Below are 25,908 nucleotides of genomic sequence, written 5' to 3' on the forward strand. Positions count from 1 at the left end.
TGGCGTCAGGAATACCCCAGTTCAAGTCCTGTTTCTGACAAATACTGGCTGTGTCCCATTTGACTTCCTTCAGGACTCAGATCAAATTCTCTCTTCCGCAGCAGCCCTTCCTTAGTCCTATGCCTTACCAACCCCCTCAGTTCCTATGCTAAGATACTTTCTATTTATACTGTATGTATTTTGTTTGTATGTAGTTATTTACTTGTTGTTTCCCTGGATTGAATGTGAGCTCCTTGATGACAGACCCCATTATTTTGTGTTTCTTTATACCCGCAGCACTTAGCACAGTGCCTGATACACCATCATTCAGTAGTTCAGTCGTATCTGACTTTCCATGACCCCAGAACCATAGCACACCAATGCTGTCCATGGGGTTTTCTTGGCAAAGATACCGGAGTGGTTTGCCATTTTCTTCTCCCAGTGTGTCCCCATTTTACAGGTAAAGAATTGAGACAAATAGGAATTCAATGACTTGCCCAGAGTCACGCAGCTAGGTGGTGTCTCAGACTGGATTTGAACTCAGTTCTTACTGACTCCAGTCCTAACACTCTATTCACTGATCCACCCAGTTGCCTCCACCTGGCATATAGTAAGTAAGCCCTTAATAAAGGTCTGTCGATTGACCTACGGGTTTAATTTCTCAGTTCCTGGAGCATGTCTCTAAGACTCTAAATTCTTATTGAGTTGAAGCTCTGCATCATCCTTAATGACCTGCCTTAACTTTCACCTCCTAGAAGCTTTGGGTGTGGGGGCTTCGGGGTTTTGTCTGTTTTTGTTTTGTTTTGTTTTGTTTGTTTTGTTTTATTTCAATCTGAGTTGATCAATGAGGTACTAGAGCAGCCACTTCCACCTTTTTAAGATAATCCCCTCTGGGCTTGAGTCTTCAGTAGTTCACTCCTGAGGGCATTCTAGCCATCTTCTGCCAAGGTCTTCTGGAGAAATCTAAGCCATGTAATTTTCTAAATTCTTTGGTGTCCGCTGTCTCCAAATGTGTTTCCAGAGCTCATCATCAGTTTCATCCTTCTAGCTGGACATCTGTCTAATTTTATTTATATATTATAGATTGTAATGTGAAATTACCTGTAAAAGTATGTACTCTCCTATCCCAAGAAATGAACTTCTCTAAGATGCTTTCCACCCCTAAATCTAAAGATCCTATAATCTCTTCCTTCAAATTCAGTGCTCTTTTTACCTCACCCCCCCTGCCTCTCTGTTTTTGAATAAAACAGTCTATTTCAAACTTTTCTTGACTATCAAATGAAAATGATCTGCTTGTATTCCATGAGCATAGATTTAAGCTGAAAGGGACTCTAGAGATCATCTAAGAACTCCTTCATTTTAGAGATGAAAGGACCTGAGTCCCAAGAAGGCTAAATAATTTGCCAATACGGTCCCATGAGTAGCAAGCAGCCAAGCTGGTATTTGAACTGATTACAAATCCAGGATTCTTTCGACCATGCTTTTCAGCACTCCTTGGGGGGGCCAGGGTGGGGGGAGGCAGTATTGGGGAGGAGGTTCATGGCAAGACTAAATAAAGCTGAAAGATTGAGAAATGTGCTTTCAAAAAATATGCATATGTAACCACACTGAAGAGTGTGACTGCATAGAATTATGGGGGTTGTCATTCTAATAAATGACTCTTTTAGAATACTATACTTGCTAGTCAGTCAAAGGTATCTTGAGCACTGCTCTGCCCTCCAAAGTTATTTTCTCTTTGTAAGGGCCACAGGCACATAGCAAAAGCAGCTTGTTCAAATTCAGTCACTAGATCATTTGAGGAGGGCTGGGATTGGAAACCATAACATTAGCCCATCTAATTAGTGGCCTAGACTTTTGAACTTCTTTATGTAATATATGTTTTCCCACGTATTCAGAGATTTCCTGCCCATTTTTCTAAACATTGTCCCCTATGGGTTGAGAATCATTCACAATTCTATGGAGTGTTTCAAAACATTTTATTCAATCAGTAAATATTTATTGGGCACCTATGTGCCAGGCACTGTGCTAAGCACTAGGAATAGGAAAAAGAGGCACAACAATCCTATGAGGTAAGTGCTATTGGTATATTATGCCCATTTTACAGATGAGAATACTGAGGCTCAGAGATTTTAAGGGACTCGTTTGTAACCACAAAGCTAGGAAGGGCTGGAACTAGGACTTGAACACAAATCCCCTGATTCCAGGACCAGTGTACTTTCTTCCACTGTTCCTGATACAAAGGAAAGTTCTTTCTCAGAGCCCAGCTAAGTATCAACAATTAATCAAGTTGAGCTTCTGTTAGTGCCAAAAGGAGGGCTGCTAGTACTTTCTAGGCCATCCAAAGACAACTTTAGCAGGCAAGGGACTTTCAGGCTCAACTGCCTGGGATGATAATTTTTTTAATAGCATTTTATTTTTCCAATTATACGTAAGGACAATTTTTAACATTTATTTAAACAATTTTTGAATTCCAAATTTTCTCCCTCTCCTCCCCCCTCCCTAAGAAGATAAGAATTTAAATAAGTTATATATGTGCAATCATGTAAAACATATTTCTGTATTAGTCATGTTCTGAAAGAAGAAACAGACCAAAAGGAAGAAACCACAAAAAAGATAAAGAAAGTAAAAATAGTATGCTTCAATCTGTACTCATAGTCCATCAGTTCTTTCTCTGGATGTGGATAGCATTTTCCATCATGAGTCCTTTAGAATTGTCTTGGATTGTTGTATTGCTGAGAAGAGCTGTTATTCATAGTTGATCATTGCACAGTGTTGCTATTACTGTGTACAACATTCTCCTGGTTCTGCTCACTTCACTTTACATCAGTTCATGTAAGTCTTTCCAGGTTTTTCTGAAAGATGATGATAAATTTTGAGCACATTGCTGAACTTTGCTGCGTGCCCAATCCTTATCAGCTGTCCAGATAGATGAAACTTCTTGGATCTGGCTCTTGGCTTCTTAGACTTTGGCCTTCCCTGTACCTCCACTTGATCTCCAGTTCCCAAGGGATATTTCAGGTCCCTAATTCCACTTGTTCTCTTCCCTTTGCCTTACCAAAAGGACAGTAACACAAGCTGAAGATTTTGTCCTAAACTGATCCCAAAGTGGGCCCATCTCATTATTACCTGGCCACCTAACTGGTGCCAACATAGTTTTTAGTTTCAGCTGCCCCACTTTCTACCCTTGGACGTTAAATGATGCACATTCCCAAGCTTCAATCCATAAATAATACATAGTGACAAGGCATGCCTCCCAGGATATTTGTGTGGCTCCAACTAGAGCACATATGCAAACTGCTTTGTTTCTCTAAAGCGCTATGCAGATATGCCATTAGGCATAAACAAAATGCCGGCAACAGCAAATAACCAATACCAGATGTGGCTCTTCAAATACAGGTTAGAAACAAAAGAACACAGCAGGGGTTGAGCCAACTGCTCCAAAAATGTAGACATTAATGAGATAAGCTTGTGTGGTGTAACAAAAACACCTGTGACACTGTAATAAAATACAAGTCTGTTGACTTCAACAGTGACCCTCTTTCCCATATTTCATTTTGAGTAATGAGCTGACAACTCTGCATAAAAGGAGTGATTTGGGGGCAGTAATTTTTACATCATCATCCAATACTGGGAGCAAAAGTCTCATTTGCAAGACCCCAGTTTTCCTCCCACCTCTCCCTAAGTAGATTCAGCCAGCTCTCCATCCCGCTAGGCCAGGGGGCCTGCATGAGAATGCCAACAAATCTGACAGTACTATGAACATGGGGTTGAGGGACGGCGCGAGGAGGAAGCCGACCCACAGCATGACCTGGAGCTTGGCAAGGCTCTAATTATTGGTTGTCCAGATGTTCACCACAGGAGTCTCAGGCACGTACAGTTCAGCCATGCAGACATCCTCTGGGAATCAAGGTGGAATGAGGCCTCAGGACAGGCAAAATGAGTTCTGGAGCCCCCCTCCCACAGCTCCCTACCAAAACCAATTATTCTCTTCCAGATCTAATCAGAATGGCATGAGAACAGGAATGGCGAACTCTCAATCTCTTGAAGGGCCCAGAACTAGGACCCAATTAATTCCATCTCCAAGTGTGAAAGCAAAACTGTTTTCGCCATTGCAGACTTCTTTGGCACAATGGAAATCAAAATGTGTTTCTTCCACCTAAAGACAGCCTTCATTGGGAGGTCCCTTAGGCCTGACTTTCAGAGGTTTCAAGGACTCAGAGTCCCCAGCAGGGCCTCATAATTTAGATTTCCTATAGATGTCAAAGAATCTCAAAGTTGGGAGGGAACTTAAAGGCCCTTCCGTATACCTGCCGTACTTGAACAAGAATCCCTTCGACTCCTCTAACAAATGGCATTGCAGGCCCTGTTTGAAGAATTCTGAGGTACCCATTATCTCCCCAAGCAGCCTATCCCACCTTTGGGCAGCTTTAATCCTTAGGAAGCTTTTCCTCACATCAGACTGAAATCTGCCTCACTGTAACTTTCGAACATCACTTATGCTCGCTGACCTATGCCAAGCAGAAAGATTCCAATCCTTATTCTCCATAATAGCCTTTTAAATACTTTAAGCTATCTATCATGTCCTATTCCCATACTACTAGCACCCAATCTTTCCTTCCCTAGGAAAAATGTGCCATGTAATTCCTACTCTCTGTCTTTCAGAAGCCTTCCCTTCCTTCAAGACTCACCTCACACAACCCACCCTCCGTGTTGCCTTTCCATGTTGCTCAGTTGAAAGTGGTTGGTCACCCTTCTTTTATCTGGATCTCTCCTTGGCCCTTGCCTCATCCCATCTTATATTATGCTTATCTAGGGACATACATATCCTATCCCCAAACCCATCCTGAAGTGGTAGATGGGGTCCTTTAAGGTGATCTTTTTTTCTTACTATTTTCTTCCTTTTTTACTTACTAATTTCTCACTATTTTTCTTACTATTTTACTACAAGGTAGTGTGAGAGCTAGATTTGGAGTAAGAGAACTGGGGTTCAAAACTCAGCTCTGCCGCTTGATCAATGGGTGGCCTTGGACAAGACACTTAACTCTTCTAGGGAATCATATTCTTCACCTGCAAAATGAGTGAGTCATACTAGATAACCTCAAAGATCCCTTCCAGTCCTGAATAGCTGACCTATGATTCTCTATAATCAAAGGAGTCTAAGCACAATGAGTTTTAAAAGGAAAAATTGATACCAACAACAACACAGCACTTTACCAGATTTGGGATTTGGCAGATGGACATACTTCCTCCACAAACACAGGATGAATTTTCAAAAGCTGCTCTGGCCAAAAAAAAAAAAAAAAAAAAGCAACACTCAATAACCATTTAACCATTCAATAGATGATGAGACCCCATGAATATTTTGTGAGTTGGTCTTTGGACAGCAGACAATCTGTTCCTGAACCTGTGGGCTTGGAGTTAAAAAGATCTGAAATCAAATCCTGCCTCTGACATTTACAAGCTGTGTGATTCTGGGCAAATCACTTCTCTCTGAACCTTTGTTCCTCGTCTATTAAAGAGGGACTTGGGCTACATGGCTTCTTAATGCACCTTCCAACTCTAAATCTATGATCCTAAGTCCCTTAATGTCTCTGTACCTCAGTTTCCTCATTTTCTAAAATAGTTTGGACTACATGGTTTCTAAAGGTCCCTTCCATCTGTAAATTCATGACCCTATTATCCCAAGTTTAGTAAGACCTCTCCGAGCCTGAGTTCTACTTTTATAGAAAACCTGTGAAAACTTCAAGAAAGAGTTCTTCCAAAGTGTAATGGTCCTCCTTGAAAGAGAATCATTACCCTTTCTCTGGAAATGTCTTCAAGCAGAGGATTTATGACCATTTCTTGAGTGTGTTGTATAGGGAATTTTTGTCCTGGCCTATATAGGGAATTTTTGAACCTGGTGGTCTCTGAGGTCCCTCTGACTGGAATTCCATGACCCCTATATTCCTTGCTAAAGTATAGGAGAACCCAATTCGGAGAGATTCATGAGAGCTTACATTTCTCAAGTGCCTTGCTTACATTATCTCATTTTGTTTGATAGTTCACACACCTCTGTAGGGAAGGGAAAAAATATTGTTATCATCACCATTTTTCAGGTCGGGAAACTGAGGCTCAGGGGACTGAAGAGACTTACTCAAGACCACAGGGCTGTGAAGTAGCAGAGCCAGCTCTTCAGAAGTCAAAATTTTTGCTTCCAATTCCAGGGTTCATTCTAAAATATTGCACTATTCACCAGTCAGCTTTTACTAAGTTGTGTCACTGGGGGTTAGCCATTTCCCCACTCTGTCCCTCAGTCTCCTCATTTGTAAAATGAAGGAGGAGGGAGCAATGAGATTATCTCCGTGGTGTCTTCCAGCTCTAATATTCTATGATTCTAATGGTATTCTGAGAATGTTGACACTGAGTCTGCAGAGGGACAAGTGCCAAGGAGTTGGTACCAATGACTTCCTTTGCCCCGTTGTCTCTTTGTTGACTCTCTGGTGGCTAGTAGGACAAGAACATCATAAAGACCAAAGCACTTCTTTTCACATTATCTCTAATTACCTAAGCAGTTCTGTAGTCATTAAAGAGGAAAAAAAAAAAACTCTACCGACTTTGTGGATTATAACATCTGTAATGATGCCAGGCTCATACTGAAAAAAAAAATTTTTAAAAAGCATCCAGTTAAAGCATGCAAGGAATATACAAAGTCATATTCCAGATGAGTTTTTTGAAGTGTCAAGGACAGTACATTCAAAGTAACAAGTTTTCAAGGTCTTGTGATTTCATTGGCAGTGAAATAGGTCACAACTGCTTTATGCCTTAATAGATAACCTTTATAGATCTTAAGATCATGGATTTAGAGCAGGAAGGGACCTTAGACATAATAGAGTCCAACCTCTACATTTTACAGATGAGGAAACTGAGGCCCAGGGAGGTCTTTTTTTTGTACTTAGTATCTTTTGCTTAAACTAATATTTGCCACCAAATTATATCACTTTTGATAGCTTAGAATGGTAATATGATTTTGAAAATAGAGCAAACAGTTTGCCAAAGCAAGAGTACACTAAGACCTATGAGTACATTTTTCTTTGTTCTTTGGTAATTAGTGCTCCTTGTTTTAGGTGTAAAGACAGTGTATTTCTTTTGAGAATTAGTACCCTGGCTCTACCCTATACTGATGCTAGCTTTCACAGCAGCTTGCCCAGGGTCACACAGCTAATTAGATGGTATTCAAACCCAGGACTCCAAGTCCAATACTGGTGTGGTTGAAAAACTATTGGCAGGGCTTGCGGTCTAGTGAGGAGTCTCTACAGATGTAGCTAGACTGGACCTGGGACAGCAGCACCAATCAATCAATGAGTATTTAAGTGTCCGGCATTTCCTAGGCTCAGGGATACAAAAACAAAAATGAAATGGCTCCTACCCTCAAAGAGCTTGCATTCTAAGCATATCTAAAATACATACCAAATAAATGCAAAGGAATTCCTGGAAGGAAGTAGGAGAAACCAGAGGAATCTGGGAAGGCCTCAAGGAAGAGGTGGCACTGGAGCAGATCTTTGAAGGAAGCTGGGGATGTTAAGGGATAGAGGTAAAGAGAAAGTATATTACAGCAATAGGAGGCAGCTTGTGCAAAAGGCAAAGACGTGGGAGATGAAATGTTGCATGGAAGAGGAATGGCAAGCTAGTCTGCATGAACTGTGGAGCATGGGGAGAGGACTGCTGTATAATGAAGCTAGAAAGACAAGTCGGCGCCATCTTAGAAGGACCTACTAGGGCTGGAGTGGAGCATGTGAAAGAGATGCTGTAAAATAAAGTTAGAAAGACAAGTTGGTGCCATTCTGAAAGGACCACTAACTTGGTCTTGGAGGAGCAAGCATCACCTCCTTGGTCTCATAAAGCATGAGAGCAGGGCTATGTTGTAGGCTATTGGGACTATGTGTTTTCTTTTCTTTTATTTTAGTATTTTTGGGGGGGGATATGTTTTATAAAATAATTATTGTATTGGATAGAACCCAGTCACAAACCCTAGGTCTTGGGCCCAGCCCAGCCACTGAGTGTGTGGCTTTAGGAAGGTCTCTGGGCCTCAGTTTTCTCATCTGTAGGAAGGGAAGGGAATAAGCATTTATATAGCACCTACTATATGCCAAACATCTTACGAAGCGTTTTTTACAAATATTATCTCATTTGATCCTTTCCCATGAGGTAGGTATTGTTATTATCCCCATTTTACATGGGTACACAGCTGGTAAGTGGCTAAGGCTAGATTTGAACTCAGATCTTCCTGACTCCAGGCCTGAGCTCCATCTACTATACCACCAGCTGCCTCTAAAATAAGGGGGTTAATCTCTAGGGACCCTTTCAGCTCTAACGTTCTATGATTTGTGGCACCTTCCACTTATATTTTGTGATTCCAACACCTCTGCAGACCTGACCTTTTCTGTTCTCTGTTCTGAGATCCCTTCTGTCTTTATTGTACTGTTTTATGTATTCTATGAGCAGCTATGAAACAGTCTGTAGAGTGCTTGGCATGGGTAAGCCATTTAACCCTGTCTGCCTCCGTTTTCTCATCTATAAAATGAATATAATAATCTCACCTTCCTCCCAGGGTTGTTTTGAGGATCAAATGAAATGATAATTGTGAAGTGCTTAGTGCAGTACATGGCACATAATAAGTGCTATATAAATGTTGGGTGTTGTTATTAGTAGCTATTAAGATGCCTTCTATGTTCCATGCTTCTTAGCACTGACTTTCGTCCTTTAAAATCTGCATGTTTCACCACTTAACTGTAGTGAAAATTTCTGCATTTTTTTCCACCAGAGGATATCCTAGGCACTCAATAAGCATCTTTTGAGATGCTTAAAAAAACAAGTGCATAAAGAGAAAGTCATTGATAAATCCTCTTTCTATACTCTAGCAAATGCTAATAAAGATTTTCCACATCCATTTGAGAATGAACTTCTAAGAGATTGAGTTTGTCCAAGACTCCTTTGTTTCAGAAACAAAAGCTAAAAGTACAAGAGAAACCCATGTCTCAAAAGATTACTAGAGGTTTTCCTTAATATTCTCTTTGGAAATATGTAGCCTGACTTTTTTAAAAAACAGTATTTTCAGGCCTAATTAAATGAGGAATTGGAAGGATTTTAGGAAAGACATTGAGAAGATGGAGTGCATTCAAAAGAGAGTGACCAGGATGGTGAGACAGGCAGCTAGGTGACACATTGGATGGAGTGCTGGGCCTAGAGTAAGGAAGACCTGAGTTCAAATCCGACTTCTGACATTTACTAGCTGTGTGACCCTGGACAACTTACTTAATCCTGTTTGCCTCAGTTTTCTCATCTGTAAAATGAGCCGAAGAAGGAGATGGCAAGCCATTCCAACATCTTTGCCAAGAAAACCCCAAACGGGGTCACGAAAAGTTGGACACAACTGAAACGGCTGAACAAATTTAAAAAAAATCAGGATGGTGAGAGTCAGTTGAAGCTGTTTGTGCCTGAAATATTACAACTTAGGCAAATGCAATAGTTGTCTTTGATAGAAGGTGAATTGGACATGTTCTGCTTGGACCCCTCAGGGCAAGATTGGGAGTAGTAAATGCAAGTTGTAGGGATGCCGATTTAAGCTCAGTTTAAGTAAGAGATTCCTAACAATCAGAGCTGTCTGAAAATGTAATGTGCTTCCTTGGGAATGCATGAATTCCCTGTTACTGGATTTCTTCAGACACAGACAGGACAACTAACTAACTGTTGAAGATGAATGGTTCAGGTGGATCTTGGGCACTCCACAGCCTCTCCAAGCCCCTTTCCAGCTCTGAAATTCTGTGATCCTAAAGTTCTAGAACAGCGAAAGAATGAAAGGTAAAAGTACTCGAGTCTATCTGTATCTTAATAGTAGGGCTCATAACATCTCAAGATGACTTAATAGCACACACAACTTCCCCAGGCCCTATGTAATTATCGCAGGAGGGATGCTCTGATCGCTCACTTGATTACTGTTTGGTATCCCACGCTTATCTTCCTGTGCACTCATTTACTTAGCGTGCCTTAGGAGAGCTTCCTTCAGACAGTGCCTGGATTTTCAGCTGTTTTTTTTTTCTATGCAGAGAAGTCTTATTAAAACACCATTTGGGACCACGTGGGTTTCCCTTTATCCTACTCCTCCACCTCCTCAAATTATAGAGGTGCCCCAATCAACTTTAGCACTTTCCAGGATGACTTGCTTCTTTGGGGATATCTGGATTTCACATGGACTATTTATCCCAGGATCAAGATTATAGGATTTATAGCTAGAAGGAACCATAGATAATAGCCACTGTGCTAAGTACTCTACAAATATTATTTCATTTGATCCTCACAGCACTGAGAGGTAGGTGCTGTTACCATTCCCATTTTACAGATGAGGAAATTGAAGCAAACTTGTTAAGTGATATATATCATAGAGATTGTCTAGTGCAATTACCATATTCAAATCCTGCCTCAGATGCTAAATGTGTGATTCTTTAACCTTAACTGTGACCCTTAATGAGTCACTTAACCTCTCTCGTCCTCAGTTTCCTCATCTGTTAATTAATACTAATAGCACCTGCCTCACAGAGTTGTGAGAATAAAGTGAGATAAGGTAAAGTCTTCTGCAAACTTTAAAATACTTTATAAATGGGAGCTATTATTTATCATCATCACCATCATTTTACTAACAATGAAACTGAGGCACAGAGAGATTTGCCAAAAGTGACAACCTATAGTAAGTAGCAAAGTCAGAATTCAAACTCAGGAACTCTAAGTCGATTCTGGTACCTAACACAAGATCCTAGAATTGCATAATCACAGAGCTGAGAAAGGAACTGGGCCTACCATTTACTAAAAGAGTACCCTTGGTCACTTGAGTTCTCTGAGTTTCCATTTCCTCATCTGTAATGATGGGGAAATGGAGATGAAATGCTTGCCTTACTCATAGGACTGTGAGGGAACAAAATGAAATATTCTAAGAAAAACACTGTATCAGCTCTTATTGTTTTGCATTGATTCATTAAGTCACATTTGCGTCGTCATCCAGTGGCCTTTGCTCATATTACCCTCCTTGTACGCTTTGGGTTCCAGCCGATGTGGACTGCTTGGTATCTGCCTCTCTTTTCTGTCCTATGCTTTCCTATCTCACCTGTGCATAGAATGCCCCATGCTCGCTACCTACCTTCCCTTCATAAGTCCATTCTACCCAGCTCCCATGCTCACATGCCACCTCTTCCATGATGTCTTCCTTCTTCCCCACTTCAATTCAAGTCTGTTCAAAGACTTGGGGCATGGGAGGAGCGCTTCATCAAACCGACATCTGCTAAAATACATTTGACAGCTTTCAAAAAAACCCATTTTTCTCCATTTGTGTCAGGGAAAGATAAATGAATTAATTATAGAATTCTGGAATTTCTGAGTGGGAAGGGACCTCAATTTCCTCCTCTGTGAAATGGAAAGGTCGTGAGGAACGAGGGAGGTAATGTGTGTAAAGTACTATATGAGTGGTCGCTGTTATCATTATTACCAGTGTGACCCTCTTTGGGCCTTCATTTCCTCTTCTCTAAAATGAGTAGATTAGAGCAAATCATCCCCAAGTGTCCTTCCAGAGAGGAATTCTATGTTCCTAAGAACCATACCCCATCGATGCAGCAGTGTGAAAATGTGATTAGCAAAAGTATCGGCCACAACACAAAATAACCACCACGGGGAACCTCAGGAGCTATGCCCTTCCTGCCTCAGTTGGATAAAAAGCTTCATTTAAGTTGTGTCCACTTGCACGCAGCAACAGAGAGTAGTATTGCCTTTCACTGCCTCAATGCAAGCCTTGTCTCTTTCTCCTGCTGTTCAGGAAGCTGTGTGGTGGGACCTCAGATGTGCGGGCTCCAGGTGCCTGTGGAGATGGGAGGAGTTGGGGGCTGGAGGAGCCCTCCCTGGTTGTCAAGGAAACCAAGGCCTTAGCTAACCTATAGAAGTCCAAAGTTACATATTGGTATTTCTTATCAGAAGAACTTGGGCCTGGTAGGAAGCATTGGGTATAGTGATCAGAGTCATAGGACCGGGGGGCCAAATTGCAAGTCGAATACTGAATACCTGTGTGATTTGGGGCAAACATCCTAGCAATTAGAGGCACCCAAGAGTGGAATGGGGATACCTCAAGAGAACAGTGGGTTCCCCATCAATGAAGGTCTGCTTTTCAGGTGTACATTGGACTAGATGACCTTTAAGAAGCTTTCCAGTTCTCAGAACCTGTAATCTCTCCCAAGGCCTACTCAACTGAATGAGAAATCCATAAAATAACATCCATGAGGAGTGCCTAACCAATTTTTGCTTTTGTAATAATAACTGCTTGCATTCATGCAATGATTTTTGGTTTAAAAATTGCTGTGCTCACCCCAGTGCTATCAGGCAGGTGCCATTTCCAAGGCAGCTCTAATCAGAATGAAAGCCTTGCTTAGTGTGTATTGATGCTTGCCTTTTTGTGCCTTGGTCTTGCGGTCATTGGAGAGAGGCGTTATAGGCTTCTGATGCTTTTCTTTGCCATTTTCCTTCAGCATTTCGACGTTAATACTCCCTGGTTCTGCCCTTCCTCTAAGTGTCAGAGAGAAGAGAAGAGGCTTCCCTGGCCTCTAAATTAGGGAGACGTCTTGTCAGAGTGGCTAGTGTTAGAGTTGAAGTTAAGAAGGTTCAAATCTTGCCTTGGACACAGAAGAGGCTTGTGGCCAGAAGGAAGCCATTTAACATCTCTGAGTCTCAGTTTCATCTGGAAAATGGGTATAACAGAATCCCATTGTGAGAATCGAGGGAAATCATGTATGTTATTCACTGTGCAAACTTTAAACTACCACATAAATGTCAGAGGCTATTGATGTTATTTATATTGTTATAACCCCATCTTAAAAAAGAAAGGTGAAGATCTGTGACTTCATTAGTATAAAGAACTCTCTAGTGAGGAAACTCCCTCTATTACTAACTGTACTGATACTCAGAATTAGTCTTATAGAATTGTCTATGCACTGAGAGTTCAAGAGACTTGTCGAGGGTCCCACAGCCAGTATGTGTCAGAGGCAGGGCATCAGTCTTCTATCCACCATGCCATGCTTTCTGTCAGAGTCTCATTACATGGTGAATCTCTCAAATTATATTGTACAAATGGGCACATTTGAAAATGCCTTGGGAAGAACATATTAATGGTACTTTATAAAAGATGGTATAATAAATGAGCACATAAAGAAAATTAAAAATCGATTATAGGCTTTTAAAAAATTAGATGAGGGCTGCCCTGAATGTAAGATTCCATCATTATGCTAACAGAGGCATTTGAAATACACTAGCTGCTCCAAGGTAAGGAGTCTGAATCTGTGTAACTTCTGCAGGGAGGGGGTTTATAATAGAAATCAGGCAAATACTTTCTTGGGAAAGGGTCTTTTGTGCTGCTAATTACCCTACCTAGTTGCAGGAGAGAGGGAAAGGGATGCTATTTTAACCACTGAAGGGGCCTCAGAGACCATCTGTTTGAGGGATCAATGCCAGACGTAATGAGAAAGAGCTAGATTCAGCTTGTGTGTGCCTCAGATACATAATTGTTGAGTGGCCATGGAGAAAAGAAGAGAAAGGAAGGGGAATAGCATTAATATAGCACCTACTATGTGCCAGGCATTGTGCTAAACATTAGCTTTTACAAATACTATCTCATTTGATCCTCACCACAGCCCTGTGAGGTAGGTGCTATTACTATCCCCATTTTACAGTTCATAGTTGAAGAAATTGAGACAAACAAGTTAAATGACTTGCCTAGGATCACACAGCTAGTAATATCTAAGGCCAGATTTGAACTCAGGTGTTCCTGACTCCAGCCCAGTGCTCCCTTTCCATTGTACCACAAGCCCAGCATGTCCTTAACCTCCCTGAGACCTAGTGTCTTTATCTGATAAACTATGATAATTTATAATAGCCTACCTTATAGTATACTGGAAACGAAATAATGTACATAAAGTGTTTGGCAAATCTTAAAGTGCTGTATGAAAATGAATGCTTATTATTATCATTATTATTATTATTATTATTATTATTATATTCCCTTTTAGCAACCCAATTGAGCTAGCATTTATTAAATCCCTGCTGTGTAACAGGTGTGATGCTAAATTCCAGGTATATAAAGATGAAAATGGAAGTTATCTGCCCTCAGGGAACTTTTATTCTTGGGTGGGCAGAATAATAATGTACATGGAAAATTAAATTCAAAATATATAAAATTAGTTACCAGGGAGAGGGCAAAAGTCACAAATGAAGGGCAGTTTGTTAACAGTAAACAGGGGGCAACAGAGGGTACATTGGAACAACAGAGTAAAATGGACAGGAAGACTGGAGAGGGGAGGCTGATGTGAATAGCAGGGAGGGAGCATAGAGTTCCTTGACCATCAGGAAGGAACAAGAACTCAAGAATTGCCCTTCCACCTTTCCCCTTCCACCCCCGCCACCAGTGCAGAGCTCTCACCACCACTACCCTCCTCCCAAAGACAGAATCTACTTAGAATTGTTGTAAAATAAAGTGATTTGTCTAAGGTAACATGAAACCAACCCAAGTCTACAATTTCCCAGTCATCCCCAATATTTATGAGTTTAATTCAGTAGGCTTATCCAATGTGCCCACCACTGTGCTGGACCATAGGGAGTTAGTTACAATATAGATATAAAACAAAAGTTTGTGTCCTCAGGGAATTCAATCACAGAATTATAACTGCCAAGTCATTGATAAATGAGAAAAAGAGTAGGGGTATCTAGTAACTTCCTTTCCTCACTCTGCTTCTCTTATGGCTCACAGCACCTCAGGAAATAAATTTGAAAAAGAAAAAAACAACCTTGTTTATACATATATATATACATATATATATATATATATATACACATATACACACACATATATATATATATATATAAAAATCCATCTTCCCATCAATTGTTAGCATCTAGGTCTATCATGCCTACACTGATACTACTTTTCTAACCCTAATGTTTTATTTATTTAATGGCTCTTACTAGGAACTCAGCATATCAGTATGATATTTTAAAAATATCAGCCTTTAACCTTGGCTACCAACAAGCAACATAGGGGGGAAATTACTGACCCCATCAGACAATCTGTCCCAGATGCATTCTTCCTAACTGTGTGACTTTGGACAAACCACAGAACTTCTCTGAGCCTCAGCTACCTAACTGATAACAATTAGTGCTGTAAGGGAACTTAGAGATTCTCTAGTTGAGCCCTCTCATCTTACAGATGTAAACTCTGAGACCCAAACAAATCAATCAGCCTTTGTCCAAGGTCTCACAAGTTGCAAACAGAATGCTTTCAAGTAACGTCCAGATTCTCTAACTCCAAATCAAGGCCTCTTTCCACTACAACTTCTATAAAATGCAAAATAAAATGAAAAATTCTTGAGCTGAAAGGCAGCATTGCCTAGGAGTTAGAGTTGTGGCCCTCTAATCATAGGTTCAAATCTTTCCTCTGACAAATATTGGCTATGTGATCCCAAGCCAGCGATTTAACCTGTCAATACCCCACACTATAGGAATGCCTCCTCATTGAATGGGATAGAATTAGGAAAAAGGTTTCAGTTAAGTTGGAAGAGGTAAATTGTAGTAATGTGATGTGATATATAATGCAGTACAATGTAATGTTTGTTTAGTTGTTTTCAGCTGTGTCTGACTCATTGTGACCCCATTTGGGGTTTTCTTGGCAAAGATACTGGAGTGGTTTGCCATTTCTCTCTCTGGCTCATTTTACAGGTGAGGAAACTGAGGCAAAGATTAAGTGACTTGCCCAGGGTCACATAGCTAGTAAATGTCTGAGGGTAGATTATGGCTCAAGAAGATGAGTTTTCCTGACTCCAGGTCTGGCACTCTATCTACTGCCCTGCTATGATGTGATTTATGATATGATATGATATGATATGATATGATATGATAGTAGCTAGCATTTATATAGTACTTTAAGGTTTGCCAAACACTCTGTAAATATTATCTCATGTTATTCTCAAAACAATCCTGGGACATAGGTGCTAATTATTATCCCCAGTTTGCAAACGAGGAAGCTAAGGCAGACAGAGTTCAAGTGACTTGCCCAGGGTCACACAGCTAGTAAATGTCCTAGGCTAGGTTTGAATTCTTCCTGCCTCCAGGCCTAGTGTTCCACCCAGTGTCACCTACATATGCAAATGTGATCATTTTACCAGTAAGCTGTCTTGCACACAATGCATTTATCCCAGCAATGGCTGCAGCAAAGGAGGATCATTTCACAATTTCGTATCTGAGTTTTTGTCAACATAAACATGGAAGACTCCTCCGTGTTTGTCATATTCTTTAGTTCCATCATCTTTGATCTCTGTGTCCTAGATAAATTCATCTTCTTTTTGAGGCTGAAAAATAGTGGACAATTGGACGCTCTGCATTGTATGAGTCTGCAGGGAGGCCGCTGCAGTTACAGTAGCTCATGACTCCCAAGTCGTAGAGAAAGGTGTGGTTGGCATAAAGGAGGAAGTTGTTCACTGGGAACTCCCTAAAGAAATCAGGTGTCTGTGGTTTTTTCTTTAATGGAGAATTCTACCTCATTGCCCAGTTGTGAAGATCAAATGAAAGGATGGGTGTAAAAGCGTCAGTTAATTGTCATCTTCTTTGTTCTTTTGTTTTTGCACCTCGTATGGTGCATCACACATAGCATGTGTGTGCAAAAGTGTGTTGAATTAATAAATGTGTGAATGAATAAGGAACAGAAAAATAATTTACCATTCTTCCAATTAAAACGACTATAACTCTTACCTGCCAAAGAACCCCCAGTGAAAACTGCAACCATAAATGAATAAAGTTAACCATTGTGTGGTGATATCTCTGTGCAGAAGATCTCAGTCTTGGCTTAACCATTAATTTCCTATATGATCTTGGGTTAGTCCCTTCACCTCACCTTCAATTTTCTCCTCTATAAAATTGGAGGGTTGGACCAGGTGATTTCTAAAGTTTCTTCTAGCTCTGATATCCTATGATACCTTCGTTCTGGGATTACTTCCCATTTAAATTGTATATATGTTATAAATATATAATTGTTTGCATGTTTTCTCTTCCTTTAGAGTTAGAGCTCCTTTAAGGCAGGGATAGTGTTTTTGCATTTCTTCATGTCCTGAGTGTTTAGCACAGTCCCTGGCACATAGTAGGTGCTTAATAACTGCTTGTTGGTTAATTGACGCCACATTAGTTCCATCCTGTTCTTTTATCCTTGGATAGAGTGTATGACTGAAGGAATTTTGTTCCAAGCGTATTAATTTTTTCTACAGTTATTTTTAGCTGTAAAGAAGCTGCCATCAGCTCTTTCTTGTTACCATGACAACAATTGTGACAGCTATTTAATTTTTTTAAAAAATACTTAGTCTTCAATGTATTTGGATAAAATATGTTCTACAAATCCAGAGAAATTGCATGCAGAGAGGTTTGGCACAAAGTAGTGGTGAAAGCTCCCTCCTGAGAGAGAGGCCAGGGATTATTTTTGTACGTATGATGACTTTGGGAGTGAACAAATGGCCCAGGAGGAAGCCAGAAACTTATTGGATTCCAGCGTTTCAGTTGTTCTAACAGGCATAAAAATGGCACATGCAAGTTCATCACTTTGGACATTTGAGGGACATATGTTTCCTCATGTCTACTAATGATGGACTTGAATAAATGAATGAATGAATGAATGAACGAATAAACTGATAAATTGACAAGCTTGAACACATCTAGAGGAGGGCAACCATAATGGAAAGGGAGACTCACAGCCATGCCATGAAGTTCAATTGAAAGAATTTGGAATACTTAGCCTAAAGGAGTGAAGATTTGGGAGCAACGTGATAGTGATTTTAATTCAGATCAAAACACTTGTTTATTGACTGCTATGATCATGATTCTGTGCTTTAGGTAGAAGGATTAAAAATGGCTTGTATCTTACCCTCAAGGAGCTTATATTATATTAGAATCATGTGAAAAAGGGATTTATTCTACTTGACCCTCGAGAGCAGAATGAGAACCAATGGGTAGAAAATACAAGGAGATAGATTTGGAATGAATATTCGAAGGAACTTTCTAATAATTAGAGCTGGTCAAAATTAGACTGCCTTTTGAGATACTGAGGTCCTGATTAGTTGAGGCTGGATGACCACTCCTCTGGAATGTTGTAAAGATAATTCATGTTTTATCTAATGGTTAGTTTGGCTAGTCTCTGACATTCCTTCCAGTGAAAAAAAGGTTAATTTTCTGTATTTCAAAAAATCATAGATTCTTCTCCTCCCTGGGCTTTAGTTTTTTGTTTTGTTTGGTTTGGTTTGGTTTGGTTTGGTTTTTTTAAGATTGTCGTATTTAGAAAAGAACTTTAAAGATCATATAGCCCACAAGTTCTTCACCTTTTTTTTTTTTAATGACCCCTTTGGCAATCTGCTAAAGCTTATGGACCCCTTCTCAATATCATATCTTGAAACACATAAAATAATGTACACAAGATTGCAAAGGAAACCAACTGTATTGAAATATAGTTATAAAAAAGATTTAACCCAGCTCACAGTTCTAGGTTAAGAACCTATGATTATGTCAAGTCCCTTGATTTTACAGGTATTACAACTGATCCATAGAGTATAAGTGACCCACCTAAGGTCATGCAGTCATAAGTAGCATTCCTGGTATTCAAATCCAATTTCCTCATGTATGAAATGAGGCAGTTTATCCAGATGATCTCCAAAACCCTTTCTAGTTTTGTGGTCTTAGCTTCTAGGTTTATGATTCTGAGGTAAGTAAAGTACAGCAAAAGTATCTGGCAACCAAAAAGCACAATCAATGCAAACTATTCTAATTCCAGCTGTTTTTTGCAGTTAGTCACCTCTGCATAGGAGTATTCTTTGGGTAGGAGTGTGTATTGTCTCCTTAGGGAAGAGTGTGCCAAAACAAGGGCTTCGGTACTCATTCACACATGTCTAGAATGTAATGCTCACTGCCTTCATTGGCCAGCCCAACTCTTAGACTTCATGTTCTTCGAAGACAAGGTCCAGATTTGTTTTTCAATACATGTCCCAAGAGCTTGGCTCAGTGATGCTCCATCAATAATTCTTAACTGTCAGATTCTGCAAGCCATGAGGAACCTGGGCTGAAACTGACAAAATGGTCTTCTTAGAATCAGAAATAGACACAATCCTATTGTAGACTCTATGCAATCCCAAAATAATTGAATAGGTTTTCATGGAGCACATATGCTGTAGGCTGTCAATAATAATAATAATAATAATAATGATAGTAATAACAAAGTCAGTTAGCTCACTCCATATTTGTTACCCCTACTTCATACAAAGCACTGTGTTTGTTGAATGAGCAAAAGATTTAGAGTCAGATTTTGTTGTTGTTGTTGTTGTTCAGTCATTTTCAGTTGTATGCACAGATACTCAGTCTGTTGCTGGGTCCCCATAAGTGAAACCTTTCCAGCCCATTCCTACTCCACTTTAAGATCCCTTCATGCCATAATAAGGCATTGAAATGAGATTTTAGTTGGAAGAAATGGCATCGTCATCTTTATTGGAGACAACCAGTCGATGTTCACCTTGGAATCATGAAGACCTGAGTCTGAATCTTGCCTCAATATACTTAATGGCTATATGACCTGTTCACTTAATCTATTTCAGCCTCAGTTTCCCCATCTGTAAATTGAGGATAATAATAGTACCTTATTTTATCAGGTTGTTGAGGATCAAATCAGATAATATAAGTAAAGTACTTGTAAACTTTAAAACACATATAAATGCCAGGGATAAGAATAATTGTTGTTACTATTTCAGATTGTCCTTCAAATGAGGAAAATTTCAAATATTCGTTTCTGAAGGGAAATAGGAACGTTCTCTAGGTTTCTTCCCAAAGTTCTGCTTTGTTTCAATGCTCTTTCAGTTCTTCTGATTGTACCAACAATAATAATGAACACTTCTACAGGGTGTCCCAAAAGCCTTAGTGCAATTTAAATTTAATCTATTTATGTTTAAAATGGCACTAACCCTTTTGTAATACTCTAACAATGGAAGGTTTGCAAAGCTCTTTAACATGTAATATCTCATTTGATTTTACAACAACACTATGAGATAGGTCTATTCAATATTCTTATACTCTTTTCACAATTTGTTTAAATACTTTATTTCCCCTCAATTACATGTAAAAACAATTTTTAACATTCCCTGGATTTTTTTTAAGTTTCGAGTTCAAAATTCTGTCTCTCTCTTCCCTCTGACTTTTCTGAAACTTTAAGCAGTCTGATATAGGTTCTTATATCCTTTTTAAAGAAAGTTTCCATCCCTTTTAACACTTCTCCTCTGATCATATCCCACCAAGAAGACCGTTCCCTTAGCAGGAGCCAGTAAGAAACAGGGAGAGACCTAGAATTGAGGCACAGAGTGTGAGTAATAGAGACAAATGGAAAGGAATAAATCTCCAACAGGTTGTCAAGGTTCTCTAGCACGATGCTGGCCACTTCACATAGAAACAAGGACCAATAAACCATATGTAATGATCCCTGTGGGCACCTGTTGACTTAGACAACTACATAGTTAACATTATCCGTGTTTTATTATATTTTTATTTATGTTGTTAAATATTTACCAATTATGTTTTCATCTGGTTCAGCAATGCTCTGTAATGTTGTGGGCTGTGTATTTGACACATCTGGTCTAGCAAATACACAAAACTGAGAATCCTCTATTTATGAAGCTATAGAATTTACATTATATGTATTTACTGACATCATGGAGTAATAAGTTTCACGTAGGTACTTGGTAAATATTTAGTGATTGATGGTTTGGGGACAAAGTGGATGGAGTGCTGGGCCTGAAGTTAGGAAGACTCCTCTTCCTGAGTTCAAATCTGGCCTCAGACTCTCACTAGCTATGTGACCCTGGACAAGTCACTTAACCCTGCTTGCCTCAGTTTCTTCATCTGCCAAATGAATAGGAGAAGGAAATAGCAAATGACTCCAGTATCTTTGCTAAGAAAACCCCAAATGAGGTCACAGAGAGTGTGACATGACTGAAAACGGATGAACAACAAGGATTGAACATGCAAAGAGTGCTGGGATTGGGCATAAAAGATCCAATTTCAAGCCTAATAATTGGCACTGGTGGTATGACTTTGGTTGTTAAAACTCTCTAAATATCAGCTTACTTACCTATCTAAAAATGAAATGATAGTTCTTAGTATAACTGCTTTGTAGGGGTGTTATGAAGACCAAGTGAAATTATGTATTCAGAATGCCTTCTAACCATAGTTATACGTCCTTTTGAACTTTTTTCTTTCTTTTCCTCTCCAGAGCCATGTTTGACTATGACAAGAGCAAAGACAGTGGACTCCCAAGTCAAGGACTGAGCTTCAAATATGGTGACATTCTCCATGTTATCAATGCTTCTGATGATGAGTGGTGGCAAGCCCGAAGGGTGACTCTAGAGGGAGACAGTGAGGAGATGGGTGTCATCCCCAGCAAAAGGAGGTAATGATTGCTTCCTCTTCTGATTTCATAGCGTGTGATCTGTAGCTTTTATGGGATGGATGAAAGAGAAAAATACGGAGATATCAAGAGAGACAAAGACAGACAGAAAGACATCTAAAAAGACAGAGGGTCACAGAGATGGAGACAGAGATAGAAACAATAAGACAGAAGTAAGAGAAAGAAATGGAGGAAGAGAAAGAGAGAAATAAATAAAAAAGAAAGAGAGGGGGGAGGAAGGGAGAGAGAGACTTTCCAAAATAAACCAGTTTAATCTGAGAATTCATCCAAGAGGAAATTGCCAGCCCAGACAGGTGACACCAATTAAATTTTCCCTTTCTACATGCATTATGGTTTTAATGAAAATTTGTGACTATGAGCTCATGTTCTGACAAGACACCAAACGATAAACAAACAGTCTGCTCAGACTGTCTTGTTGTTTGTGCCTTTTGAAGCAGTTTAATTTACTCCAGTGCATGTATTTCAGAACAAACTTGCCAGTGTATACAGGTTACTAAAAGCCCATCAGAGACATAGCAGGTGCACCAGACAATCTTTTAGAAGAGTCAAGGTCACAGTAGCCCATGCCATCAAATCAGTAAATTAACATGGATTTATCAAGCACCTACTATATGCCAGGCATTCTGCTAGGCAGTGCACAATAATGAAACCGTTCCTGCTCTCAAAGAGTTTAGTTACATTCTATCAAGGTAAATAATCTACTCACATATAAGTAAATACGAAATAGTTATTTGAGGGGGAGGGTCATCAGGCACTTGGTGGATGTAGGAGGGCTTCATGTAGGAGGCTGTGCTGGGCCATTTCCAATTGTCCTAATCTATATCTGGCCATTGGACCCAGATGGCTCTGGAGGAGAAAGTGAGGCTGGTGACTTTGCACAGCCCTTCCTCACTCAAATCTAATTCACTTGCAAGTCATGGCATCATCTTCCTAATGTCCTGGTCCTTTTTGAGAGTGAAGGACAAACCACAACAATGTAGGAGGTGGCTCTTAGGCTGAACTTTGAAGGAAGATAGGGATTTTAAGGAGGTGAGGAGGGAATACATTCCAGGCATGTGAGACATCTTATGCAAAGGCACAGAGATGAAAGATGGAATATTGTTTATTTAGGAGCCTGAGGTTTTGTGTATGTGTATGATGTTACCAAACACTGGTGGAAGAAATCTAAAATTTTACCAGAAACCCATGTTTTCTCTAGAGGATGCCAATTATAGCTGGCTATGCATAAATACCAACCTTTTGGGAATTAGTCTTCCTCTCATTTTCATTCTCATCTTTGGCACTGTGTAGACACAGCCAGAGCTATTAACAGGGTGAATTTTCCTCCCTTGATGTCATCCTTGGCCAGAAGTTTGAGAAGCCAGGAAAAAGCCCTAGATTAGAATAAGGCTTCTTAATCTAGGCTCTGTGAATTTTTTAAAAAAAAATTGATAATTGTATTTTAATTTGTTTTCTTTTGTCATCTTATGTATTTTATGCATTTAGCAAAAAACATGAATCTAAAAAGGGGTCCAGATGCCTCACCAGAGTGAAAGAGGCGCCCAAGATACTATAAAAGACAAAAAATCCTCAGAGCAGCTAGGTGGCATAGTGGATAGAGTACCTGAAGTCAAGAGGACCTGAATTCAAATCTGGTCTCAGACCAAACACTTGACACTTACTAACTGTGTGACCCTGGGCAAGTCACTTAATTCCAATTGCCTTAAAAAAAAAATCCTCTCCTGTGGGCAGCTAGTTGACTTGCTTTCTGGCTCATGGGTCTCTTAATTATCTTCACATGAGAGAAGTTTTCCTCTCAGGGAATGTCTTTCTTAGTATCCAGTCATTGTGCTAGGACCAGAAATTGTTGGACCATAACTTAGAAAACCAATGAAATGGAAGTCAGGGGTGATGTTGTTTCAAATAATCAGCTTATTCCCTAAAGCTATTTTTGTATTTTCAGAATGCTACCAGGCCATTTCCCCATCCATAACACATTGATTTCCAAAATGTCTTCAAACAGATTATGCATGTACCCAGGCAGTGCAGGACTTCTTGCTGCATGGAAGGTCATATCAGGATTTAACTAAGATAAGCCCAGATTTGAGGAGTTATGACTTAGATGCAAGATTGGACTTCAAACTCACTCAGCTCCAGAGAAGGCTGGGCCATGGGTTCTGTGCCTCTTCTTGCCACCTTTATTTTGGCCATGTGAACAGGGTTAGAATGAGGAGAAACAGATTTATCTGCCCTGTTTTCTCTGTTTTCTTTAGAAACAATAGTGTGATAGTGTAGGAGGAGTATTGGGTTAAAAGACTGGAAGGGTTCTAGCCCTGACTCAGCCACTAATGAGGTGTGTGATCTAAGGCAAGTCTCTGAACCTGTCTAAGCCTCAATTTCTTTCTCTAAAATAATGAAGTTGGAAGATCTCCATAGGATTTAGAATGGAGAGGAGACTTAGGTCAAAGGGTCATGGAATTGTAGATTCAGAGCTGGAAGGAAACTTGGAGGCTGTCTTAGAGGTTAGCTAATGCAACAGGCTCGTTTTACAGAGAAAGAAACTGAATCTCAAACAGGTTAAGTGATTTGCCAAAGGTTACACAGGTAGTACGTCACAGAGTCAAGATTCAAACCTAACTCCTTTATAATCTGACTTCAAGTTGGGCATTCTTTTCACCATACTATGATGCATCTTGAAAGAAAGAGTCAGGAAGGGAGGGAAGGAAAAAGGAAGGAAAAAATGAAGGAGAGATGAGGAAGGAATGAAGGAAGGAAGGAAGGAAAAGGAAGGAAGGAAGGAAGGAAGGAGGGAGGGAGGGAGGGAGGAATATTAGCCCTATTGTCTGGGGACAGAGATTTGTGTATCTCTGAATATCAGGCACTGAGATTTTTCTCCTACCTTTTCGGAGTTAGACTCTAAGGGCATAAGAGAGGGATCAAGCAAGTGATAGAATGATCGTCATTTCATGGTAGCCTGGGTCTTGTCACTGTTCCCTCTCCCAAGCATTCCGAGATTAGCCATAAATGTTAGGATGGAAAAATACAGTATCTTAGCCTAACACACTAAAATCAAAGATAAGCTTCTTGCCATAAGGAACAGTGAGGAGAGAGATCTTCCAACTTCATTATTTTAGAGAAAGAAATTGAGGCTTAGACAGGTTCAGAGACTTGCCTTAGATCACACACCTCATTAGTGGCTGAGTCAGGGCTAGAACCCTTCCAGTCTTTTAACCCAATACTCCTCCTACACTATCACACTATTGTTTCTAAAGAAAACAGAGAAAACAGGACAGATAAATCTGTTTCTCTTCATTCTAACCCTGTTCACATGGCCAAAATAAAGGTGGCAAGAAGAGGCACAGAACCCACGGCCCAGCCTCAGATCTCACATATGCTACAAACTTAGAATAAAGTGCTGGGTACCAATTGAAAACAGCTGGGATCATAACACATTAGAATGTGACTTCCTTGAGAGAAGGGCCTGCTTTTTTTGTGTGTGTGTGGTATTCCCAGCACCTAGTAGAGTGTCATGCCACATAATGGGCACTTAATAGATGTTGACTGAATTGTTCAATTGGGTCAAGGTGCCTCACCAATAAACAATACAATTGGGGCAGACCATTCCAAGAATTCTCCCTTTGATTTTGTCTTAAGGAAGTATGGGCTTCCATACTTCATCCATCAGAGGATATAGGCTCATATCCTGACTCTGTTATTGTGTATTATTGGGTAAGTCTCTTAACTCTGAGACTCTTCGTTTATAAAATTAAGGGGTTAGAATAGATGTCCTCCAAGGTCCCTTCCATCTCTGAACTCTATGAGAGCTCTTAGGGGCCAAAACATGAGCTAAAGAGATAAGAGAATATAAATTTGAGATTTAGTTCCTTTATTGAATTTCTCCATCATTTTTCTTCAGCTAGGAAATAGAGAGTAACAGTGAGACTATGCCCAACCTCACAAATGTTGCTGTGACGATACATAAGTCAACACTGGGAATTGACCTCTGGACGTTTTGTGTGTAAATTTATATATAAGTATAAAACATTTGTTCTCTACCAGGTACCTTGAGATATGATAATGGAACTCCCTTCAGTGTATATTCATGTTCACATACAATCCTATACTGGTGTCAAAAATGCTGATTTCGCAAGTACAAGATGGCAGACACATGGCTAGACAGTAGTTTATTTGAAAGATTTTAGTGCGCTGCATGTTCTAAATGAGTGAATAATGTCATGTGGTGGTCAAAATAGCTAATACGATCTTGGCCCACAAGAGAAGAGACACAGTGTCTAAGACCAGGGAAGAAGCAATCCCAGTGTACTCTGCCCTAATGTGGCCTTTCTAGTGTATTGTGTTTATTCAAAGGCATTAAATTATAGGAAGGAGAGCATCCAGAGGAGGGTGATCAGGAC

At 39.9% G+C, this 25,908-nt stretch overlaps 1 protein-coding gene across 3 annotated transcripts in view; it reads left to right on the plus strand.

Moving 5' to 3' along the window:
- Positions 1-25,908, plus strand: part of DLG2 (discs large MAGUK scaffold protein 2) — a 1,559,742-nt gene that overhangs the window by 1,447,741 nt on the left and 86,093 nt on the right. For all 3 annotated transcript variants that reach the window (XM_027848244.1, XM_027848243.1, XM_027848245.1), the window contains one exon: positions 21,320-21,496. In XM_027848244.1, coding sequence (XP_027704045.1) covers positions 21,320-21,496 — 177 coding nt within the window. The remainder of the gene's footprint in view (positions 1-21,319; positions 21,497-25,908) is intronic.

This window comes from Vombatus ursinus, unplaced genomic scaffold, assembly GCF_900497805.2.
Source record: "Vombatus ursinus unplaced genomic scaffold, bare-nosed wombat genome assembly UNPS02005659.1, whole genome shotgun sequence".
NCBI classification, from domain to species: Eukaryota; Metazoa; Chordata; class Mammalia; order Diprotodontia; family Vombatidae; genus Vombatus; species Vombatus ursinus.